General features: G+C 32.5%; 1 protein-coding gene across 1 annotated transcript; it reads right to left on the bottom strand.

Moving 5' to 3' along the window:
* Positions 1 to 906: 906 nt before the first annotated feature.
* LOC126838033 (medium-chain acyl-CoA ligase ACSF2, mitochondrial-like) lies at positions 907 to 9,233 on the bottom strand. The gene is made up of 13 exons (XM_050572117.1): positions 9,014 to 9,233; positions 5,821 to 6,013; positions 5,395 to 5,523; positions 5,078 to 5,301; positions 4,900 to 5,002; positions 4,419 to 4,517; positions 2,745 to 2,899; positions 2,389 to 2,563; positions 2,207 to 2,314; positions 1,979 to 2,127; positions 1,759 to 1,900; positions 1,254 to 1,364; positions 907 to 1,188 (listed from the first exon to the last, which is right to left on the bottom strand). Exons 1-13 carry the CDS (start codon positions 9,076 to 9,078, stop codon positions 1,060 to 1,062), a joined length of 1,782 nt encoding a protein of 593 aa, XP_050428074.1. The 5' UTR covers positions 9,079 to 9,233; the 3' UTR covers positions 907 to 1,059.
* Positions 9,234 to 10,503: the final 1,270 nt, after the last annotated feature.

The following is a 10,503-nucleotide window of genomic DNA, read 5'->3' as shown; positions in this document are numbered from 1 at the left end:
AGGTAGATCTAAAACGAAACCATATCTATAAATATTGTGTGTTAACTATCTGTAGTAAAAATGTATTTTGAAAAATAAAAAAAATAAAAAAATGGGAAAATTAGACTTTGGCCATAGTCAATTTCTAGGTTGCTGTGTATAACAGTTGTTTGATGATATTGGGGTAAATGCCTCATTTATTTAATGGATGAAGTAGGGGGTTGATCTGTACTTAGTGTAAGACTTAGTATAAGGGCATACTACAGGGTTAAATATGAACAATATTTTTATGTTTTAAGTGAATTTTTTTTTTGGGTGGTGTAAAATATGTTTTTGCCGGATGATATTGCATGGTTCGGCGTCACTGATCCTAATGTGTATACATAATATATTTTGGTATAATTAAAATGTATTTACTCCTTAAAAAAAAAAAAAAAGATTGTTGACTTGAGACTTGAGCATGGTCGCAGAATTTGAAGGACTTGGAATTCTGGAAACCTTAATACTTTAAGTAAAATAAGTGCTACATTTATTTTTACTTTCGACAAATCTCTCACTAAGAAAAAAAATGTAAGTATTTTGAAAAGCACTAATTTTAAGTTTTGAGGTTTTTAGTATCTCAAGCCGTTATAAGAATAATAATTGAAGTTCTAATTTAGAAAATATTATACTTGTACTTGACTTCTTCTGGAAACCCAAAATACAAATTTGTAAATCCTTTATTACGTCCCTACATTGTGTTTTATACATTAATCTAGCAACTATGAATTTATGTGTACTATCCGCATCGACAATTATTAAAAATATATACTTGTCAAAATAAAAAGATCAATGTGAATTCTCTCGAATGACAGCTCGACTTCCTACAATTATGATACCACACTTTCTTTGGGAACTTTTTGAGTTTTATTTAAATAAAATCATCAATCAGTTAATAAAACCATATTTTTTATTGGGGAACCTAAAAACATCAAACAACATTTTTTTTTATGATACACAGAAAGCCAATTTGTACATTTCGTTATGAAATGTGATAATTATAAATAAATTAATAATAACAATAAATTAACATAACATTTTTCAACGGTTCATTTCAGAAATCCTTTGTACGGCCATTTCTCTCAACTTGAACTTCTGCACTTTACCTGATCCTGTTTTCGGGAATGATTTTTCGATGAATATGTGCTTAGGAATTTTAAAGTGAGATATCTAATAAATAGAAACGGGCATTAATTACAATTTAACAACCCGGTTAATAATAACATCAGACCGACCTTTCCTTTGGCGTATAGTTTTATGTCTTCTTCTTTGACTGTCATTCCATCCTTTAAGATTATACTGGCGCATATTTCTTCACCCATACGGTCGTCCGGTATGCCATAAACCTAAGAAATTCGTTTAAAAAATAGCTTGAGTAATCATTTGTAATTATAATTGATAAAATTCAAATCATGTATGTTTATTTACATAAAAAAAAAAAACTAAGACTATTATTAATAGGGTAAATTCCTCCTATCTTAACCCTAAGACCACTCTATTCTTCCTTAAAGGAAAATATCCAATAGACAGTAATACCGGGTACTGCTTTCCTTTTGCTATCTCATTTTAATTGCCTCTTACAAGCCTCAGAGAGCAATTACTTGAACTCAAATAGTGACTGATGGCATTTAGTTGACCTCTGAGTATTTATAGCCTTCTACCATTAACATTAATGTTGCCTTAGTATTAACCAGATACCAGCCGAGTAAATAAACATGACAATAGGGTATATCAAGTCACCTGAGCTTGGGTAATTGAAGGGTGAGTTTCCAAAAAATATTCAATTTCTTTTGGGAATATATTTTCACCACCGCGTATGATCATTTCTTTTAAGCGCCCAGCATGATTACCGTATCCATCCTCGTACAAAACAAACTGGTCTCTTTTGGGGAAAAAAACAAAACGAATTTATATGTAAAGTATGCTTGAACTTTGGTGTAATATACAGTGTTCAACTTACCCCGTGTGTAACCATCCGGATGAATCTATGGTTTCCTTCGTTTTTTCCGGGTCGTTATAATAACCTGTCATGTTGACGTATCCGCGAATCAATAACTCTCCAGGTGTTCCAAAAGGGACCATGTGCCCTTGACTGTCGACCACTTTGGCCTGAATAGATTTTAAAACGCAGATAAACATTAAGGGGAAATTATGAAATTTAGGAGACCGGTATATATGTATTGCTAACCTCCACGTGATCTAGTACAAATCCAACTGTATTCAACAATTTATCTTCAGAGTCGTGTGGAAAGTTTTGAAACGTGCAGGGACTAGTTTCAGTCATTCCAAACACGGACTAAAGCGTAACAAAGATAAATATGTAGTTGGAAAGTTCTAAAAGATAAACTATAAAAATGATTTAACAATAACCATCAACTTTGCTCGAGGAAACAGACGTTTAAATTTCTTCATTAAATCAGGCGAACATGGAGCACCGCCGGTAATAGCAAGCCGCAGGTCATTTTCCCTCTGGGCCTCTGGAAGGGTTTCGAAATACGAACTAACATCAACAAAAAATGTGGGTGTTCCAAAAAACAATGTTGCCCTAAACATATAAAACAAATTGGATGCAAACTTATCAATTAGAGCAAACATTCAGGAATCGAAAGGAATATGACTGAATTTGTAAAATTAGGTTAAGTTACAGCTATGTAAGCTAATAATATATAAAATCTTAAATTCTAAATTTCTTTCGACACTAATCAATGAGCATCGTTGTAACTCACTTGTTATTTATTATCACGTCAACTGTAGTTTTTAAGTCGTAATTTGCAGAAGGTAAGATGCATGCAGATTTGGTAAGCATAGCTCCAAGTGTCCCAGCTGATAGTCCAAAAGCATGAAATAATGGCATAGAACAACAGAACTTGTGCGCTGTATTCTAGTGGTAAATAAAATTAAAAATAAACTAGATCATTTTTTTCAATAAAAGTAAAACATTCAATCGTTAATATATTTTCAGCCTTACGTCACTTTGGCAGCATTTAACCACATGATTATTGGTTATAATACAATACAATAGATTGAGATCTTTTTTCCTTCCCTTACTTTCTCTTCTCCTAGTCAAAGTAATGTATAAAACTATAGAAGTAACACTATGGTAGGGGCGGCTACCCCCCCCCCCTCCCTTGGCTATATTATAGTATATTTTGCTTATTTTAGTTTTGGGGCCAAGCTTTTGTTTTTTATTGTTCATAAATTAATTTTATATAATATAACAAATAAGATTAATTAAATTGTGTAATAATACTACCCAAAGTGTTGTTCGGATAATGGGAGAAATTTCAGAGCCTTTTATAGTTAAAAATGGCCTTAGATAAGGAGACGCCCTCTCACCGGTATTATTTAACCTTGCATTAGAAGAAATCATAAGGAGTTTACCTAGAGGACCAAGAATGGAAGTAAATGAGAGGTATACCTGCCTAGCTTATGCAGATGACATGGTTCTCCTTGGAGATATTATTGGTCTAATGAATGCGAGTAAGCGAATGGGACTTAATCAAGACAAAACCAAATACATGTTTCTGTCGAGGAAGACGAAAAACGAAGAGGACATGAAAGACTTGGAAGTTTACGATCTTACCTTTCAACAAGTTAGCTCTTTTAAATATCTAGGCGTCAATGAAAACAGTACAAATTGTATGCACGAGGAAATTAAGCTACGCCTAAAGTCTGCTAACAAAGCGCACTTCGCTATGGTATCAATGTTCAAGTCTAGGTTACTAGGGTAGAAAGACCAAAAAGAGAGTCTGTATACAATTTATTTAAGACCAATTGCTACTTATGGATGCAACACATGGGCCACAACAGCAGGCGATTACAATAAACTTATCATCTTTGAGAGGAAAATTTTAAGAAAAATGTATAGCCCCGTTTTCGACGACAATGAGCAAAGATGGTTAAGGAGATCAAATGAAGAATTGAAGATTATGTAAACGAAAGAGGATATAGTGCAGTTTGTAAGAAGTTCAGCACTTGCGTGGGCTGGTCATGCATGGAGGGCTGATGGTTCCCTTACAAAGATGGTTATGGTAAATCAAATGGATCGGAAAAGACCCAGGGGACGTCCAAGACAAAGATGGCTTGATGTTGTTAAAGAAAGATCTGGAGAAGTTAAAACCGGACTTGAACGGAAACTTGGATCTAGCTTATCCTATCCTCTCCCTTCCATTTTGGCCTGCTCCTACCTTCCCTCATATCCTTTCTCTAGATATCTAATCTCTTATTTATAATCACTTAACTATACCTCTAATTTCCTACCTCTCTTCTCGTTTCTCTTTTCACACAGTTACATATTTTGTGACGTGACGCAAATTATGAAATAAACCCAAGCCCAAAAACTAATCCATGTTAAAACATTTTTACTACAGCTCAATTGATTGAGGTGAATATAAACAAACCTGATCGTCGAGAATTCCTAGACGTTTCATTATGTACCGTGCATTGTTTAAAAGACCAAAATGATTTAGTAACGCCGCTTTTGGCTTACCAGTAGTGCCCTGGTAAAATAAAAAAAATGATCAATCATTAATTGACATTAGTATGTCTTATGTTTGGGGGTTAAAAAAAAAATTGTGTAACGAAAAAAAAGCCACGTTTTTTGGTACACTTCCCATGGGGGTTAGAAACTTGATTTTTGAACCATGGCCGTTAAAATTCATACCCCTTCATCCCTTAGGATAAAGCCATAAGGCATTGGCCTGCCATTAAGCAATAATAATGACCTTATATTTTTTTCCAAAAGGGTAAGATTAGATTTTTCAAATTTATGTTTATACTTGGGTATTACCGCCAACAAACATTAGTCGGGTTTGGTTAAGTTAAGAAAGGACAGCGTGGGCTAAAAAAAGGTTAGGTTTGATGAATATTGTCAATTTCTACCGATGTAAATTGTATGTTGCATCCTTCGTCGGGTTGCACGTTAGGAACTTTATATTCTTTACCGGCTCCGAGATCTAAAAAAGATTGTAAATTGTAAGCACCCCTAAAAAAATACACATTCATTTAGACTTTTTAAACATAACGTCAGTGTGTGATTCGGGGTAAACGTTTTACCAACCTCATGGTGTTTTCTGTATTAAAAATGACCGTCTCGAGTGTGGGCAATTGTTTAGACACGACACGAGTGTTCGGTGGACGGTTCCAAATGTTCGGATCAATCTTTTCTATGATAGCAGGATAATTTTGCGACTTAAACGATTCAAAAGTCATTAGACATTTCACTCCAACCAACTGCAGACTGTGTTGCAGTTCGTCACTTTGATAAGCAGGATTTATATTAACCTAAACGACAACACACATCGATCAAGTGTTCGCATGTAGAACCTTACAGAGTCGTCAACTGCCTGCTCAAAATTCATTAAAATATTTTCTCACCAAAACTAAACCCAAACGAGCCGCAGCTATGATAACGGATACATAAAGTGCACAATTGGGCATCCACACTGCTATGCGGTCTCCATAGTTCAGTCCAACCGCGCTAAAACTCCGGCACAGCATGTCTACCTAAATGCCAATAAAAGTTCATTTTTTAAGTTATTTAAACTCAGCAAAACTCGCTAAATGTAACACTGAAGTAATGCATTTTTAAATGGATACACGCATAAAGTATGCTATACTGAACATTTTAAGAGCTTCAACCGTCTTTGAGTTGGTTAGTTCTCTGAAAAATGGGGGGTTTTTTTTGTTGATGATATTTCGAGCTGTGCGATTTAATGATTTCCCTTTGGATAATTTAGATTCAAATAATTTGTTTTACGATAAAGCCTAAATTGCTAATATTCCTTATTGCTACTTGCTAACCTCTGCGTGCATGTCGGCATATGTGAGTGTTTTGTTCTCTTGTCTGCTAATTAGGTACTCGCGATCCGGTGCTTCTTTGACGACATCTTCAAAAGCTCCACCAATGGTGTGTGGTAACAGAGGGTCATTTGAAGCTCCATAACAGTAACTGAGCTTGGACCAATGATGACTTTTCCTCGTCCGAAATTGTAGTCTGAAAACCCATCAATATAATATCAAATAAAATATGTTTTCCTGCTGAGAAAAGGATCCATAAGATGTTAGTTCCTAGTATACATCAAATAGATTTTCATCGAAACCTCAAAAACGATAATTTCAATCAGTTCTGTAACCTAACCTAACCTATAATATTCGGTGGGTAGGGATAGGGATGGCGATAGGGAGTGACAAAATGAAATAGAACCTATCATTACTGAATAAAATTGCCTTTTAATTCATGAACAAAAATAAATATGCATAAAAAAAAACATCCATCAGTCTTAATGTAAATAGGTAATTAAAGAATTTTGATTTAAAACTTTTAGAACTAAAAAAAAACTACAATTGCATACAAACAAACATCATAATCTTTCTTTAAGTAAATAATAAAATAATAATTAAAACCCTTAACCATAAAAAATTATATATTCTCCGCGTATACGACGTATGTATTTCGGCAACAATGTTGTCATCTTCAGCGTTAATTGTATACAATAATAAAGCGGTATAACATTTAAAAAAAAACTTATACTAATAATCAAAATCGGGGTCGTTTGTCAAATGCGCAACTAATTTTGGTTACTATATTAATTTACCTAAATTGATTGGTCGATTTCAATTTGCCGCTTTTTATATGTTTATCATTGTTTCACACCCGGGCTATTCTATTTGGTTGAATTGATATAAAAAGCGAGCGTATAATAAGTAAACATAACCAGTTACCGGGTTACCAGTAACCGCAGTTATTTTTATTAATAATTATACAACCGAAAAAGAAAATACCGTATTTTTACATCTCTGATTACACCTGAACATACTTAACACGCCTTCTTCTGTCAGCAGTTATAAATGTAAATGTAAGACTATCTTAAAGTAAATATTTTATACAAAAACTAATTATTTGTCCCAACCTTTGCCCTCATGGTCAGCTTCCATGAGTTTTTATTGAGGCTAGGGAGTGACAAATCAGCTCTTTTTTTATCTGTCCTAGACAAGAGTAGGTTAAAAATACTGCAAAATGGTAATAAGCTATATAGTGAGGTTTAGAAATGCTACAAGACTAAGCAACGTGCAAAAAAATACGACTTACCTGTTTGATATTAAAGAGGTCTAGGGAGTGACCATTAATAAAAATACTGCGAATATTTTTCAATGTTATTCAAGTGCTAGAAGTAACTAATAAGGTTATAGAACAAAACAAAGTGGCCCGCGTTTTCCGTTTATTTTGACAGTGTCGCCACACTAATTTTAGCGCGAAATTTGTTTTTCTGAAGATTTGGCGGGAATTTAAAAAACGGACTAGGGAGTGACACCAACCCGCGTGACAGAGGTAAAACATGCTGTCATAACTGATCTGTTTCGTCTAGAGTTCCAATTTATTTAAATCCATTACACGAAAGGTTGCTAAGGATAATGGTACCCAATTTTTAAAAGTGTAGTGAAATAAACAGCTGCTGTTAATTTGTTAAGGCAGAACCTTGGCTTTGTGACAGGGCTAGGGAGTGACAATATCAGCGTTACTTTTTTTTAATTGGGTACCCGTGTATTCTGGACACCTCGAAATGAGTATGAAATGTTGTTCACGAGTAGACTAACAAAAGAAGAAAAAAAATCTATGTTATTCAGCCATTCGATTTTTGTAAATCACTCTGTGACCGAAATGTCACCGAAATTTGAGAATGACCCATACAGCTTCGAATTTGAGTTTTTTATCTAGCCTTATAAACAATTGTACTATTATTTAACACTAGATAAACTTCTAGGAGTTCCTAAATTCTTTTCAAGATGCGTGAAATAGATTTCCATCGAAACCTCAAAAACGATCATTTCAATCAGATTATTTTTTCTTGAGTTCTGATGTAATTTTACTGAGCTTGCCTCAGATAACAGTATTCATTTTATACTCGGTTTATATTTAATGATAACATGTACATACTACGTTGTACTTATTGTATAAATTAAAATTATATTATCGGTTTTCATTGTTATTACTATTAATTCAAATTTTTCGACATTTGTATTGCTTGATATCAATCATTACTATTATAAGATAATATCTCTTAAAATAATTTCAATGTTTAATGTTCTTTTTGAAAACATTTTTGTTTATGTTATTTTACACTACATATTATTATAAAAATATATTATATTTACCTTTTTTTATATTTTCCAAAGCTTTATCAACTTTTGAAACTAAAATGAACACAAATTAATTTAACTTTTGACATTAAGAACGATGTGTGGTAAATGTTGACAGTCAAAACGTTCAGCAAATTTTTCTTTATTCAAAAGTAAATTGAATATATCTAACTACGAGTATTATAATGCTGCAGCTCTGGATAAAAATTTAAATATTGTAAAACAGCATAAACTTAAGTGTCTCGATATAAACAAAAGTACAAAATTCAAATTTTTCAACAGAAATCAAGTGTCTTATTCTTAACGAATGACTCTTTATTGTACTATTTTTTTTTAAAGGATTTCTTTTAAATTGTACAGGTTTTTGGGAGAGGGTCGAAAAGGTGGACTTAATAAACGTCTGTTACTATTAACTTTGTACTGTACATTAATACTGTAATCGCAAAAAAACCGCTTTCATTCACAACTTTATTCGATAATGTAGTTCTCGTTTATGCTTTTTACTCGGCCAGTCATGACCAGTCATGCCGGTTTGACCTAATTCTGTAGTATTCCATTTCTTTTTACCGAACCGAGGGACCTGCATTATTGTTTAGTTGCAAATTCATACTTACCGACCTTTAGACTTTTTTTTACATATTATAGCGCAGAACGGTCAATTATACAATTGTAAGTGTTTATATTTTGTGTTTGGACATTAACTGTCCAATATAGTCATTGAAAAAAGACAAAAACAATTATTTACAGTGGGTTACTTTTGATTTCCCTAAAGACATTTGTGCATTAATGTACATTAATGATTAATACTATGTTATTGTAGTGAAATAAATTGTCTCGAAATTGAGTATGTACTTACAATTTTTGATTTTTCAAAACCGGCAAACCTCTAAACGCTCTGATGTAAAGTAATGGAAAATTCATATTTACATGTACATATAATATTTGTCGACAGTTGTAACACTTGAGAAAACTAAACTAAATTAAACAGTTAATATTATTGTTATTTGTTTAGTACAGGCGTTGTACGCTATTGATGGTACAACACGTTCTATTTTAATCATTATTTCGACTCTTCTACAGAAAACTGTGAAAGTAAACTAGCGCTTATCTCTCCAAGGCAAGATTACCCAACACTTATATAATGATATAGTTCATTGTTGTTAATTATATCAAAGTCCACATACATATTTTTTTATCAATGTAAAATATTCAATAACAAACGGTACTTGCCATTGAAATTCTTACAACCGTTTTAACGCGTCTACTGGATATCAATTAAACAACTATAAAAAACAATCAGTTATTGTATACCTTTAGATTATACAATCGTTTAAACATGACTGTTGTTTCACTTTCACATTGCAATCTATAAATTAATTGTAAATGTAGTTTTGCACAAACTTGTTTTTACTCTTCGATTTCCTGAAATTTATTAACGTTGTCTTTGATTTTGAAATTGGTTTAAGAACAGATGCCTTTTCAACGGTTTCTGTCCATCGATCGGCGTTGTTGTTCATTATTTGATGGTTATTATAATAAATATAAAATAACCTTGAAGGACACTATTCTACAATACAGGTACAATACACACATAATGCCGTTTTGTCATTGACTATGAAAACAATGTTTAAGTGCAGATTTAATATAACTTTCGCGGTCAATGGACAATGCACAAGAAAACGGATCTAATAAAAAAAAAAAAACTGTGCATAAATACAAAATAAGAGCCTTTGTCGACCATTGCGTACAACTAATATTATGTGCTTAAGGAGACAATAGTTAGATTTATAAAATAAACCGACCAACAACCGTCGGTCTATTGTCTTGTCGAAAGACCAATAACTGCTAGAGATCAATAGATTATAAATGTAAAGAAAAAAAATCCTTGAAGTACACAGTGCACAGTGTCCCTCGGTTGTAATTTCAAAGATATTATATTATTATGTAAAACACAGGTAGTACTATTTCTAATAATAATTATTTATATAATTTATTTCTTGCAGTGAATACTTGACCTCAGTTTCATTATATGCGGATAATGCACCAGTTTTCTTTCCATTTCATACCTTCTTAATATTTTTTTTAGTATTTTGACTTTATAAAAAATTAATACTTATACGTCATAATAAGATATATTATTATATTAAATATGCCATTAGGTGAACATTTTTTTTGTTAATACACTGTTAAAAATACTAAACTTAAGAAAACTTCAACGGTTAAACTTTTACCAAACAAACCGACTCTACATTTTAGCGAATAGAAACGAATTTGTAATATTTATTCAAAACCATACACTGAGACATTATTTTTCTAACAATATTTGGGGAAAAAAGGCTTTATAGG

This window comes from Adelges cooleyi, unplaced genomic scaffold, assembly GCF_023614345.1.
Source record: "Adelges cooleyi isolate 19-005CV unplaced genomic scaffold, UGA_ACOO_1.1 ACOO_flye_CR_arks_rails_tigmint_CR_PRNA_30, whole genome shotgun sequence".
In the NCBI taxonomy this organism is placed as follows: Eukaryota; Metazoa; Arthropoda; class Insecta; order Hemiptera; family Adelgidae; genus Adelges; species Adelges cooleyi.
The sequence above is the reverse complement of the archived record's forward strand: the minus strand, read 5'-3'. Positions and strand labels throughout refer to the sequence as shown.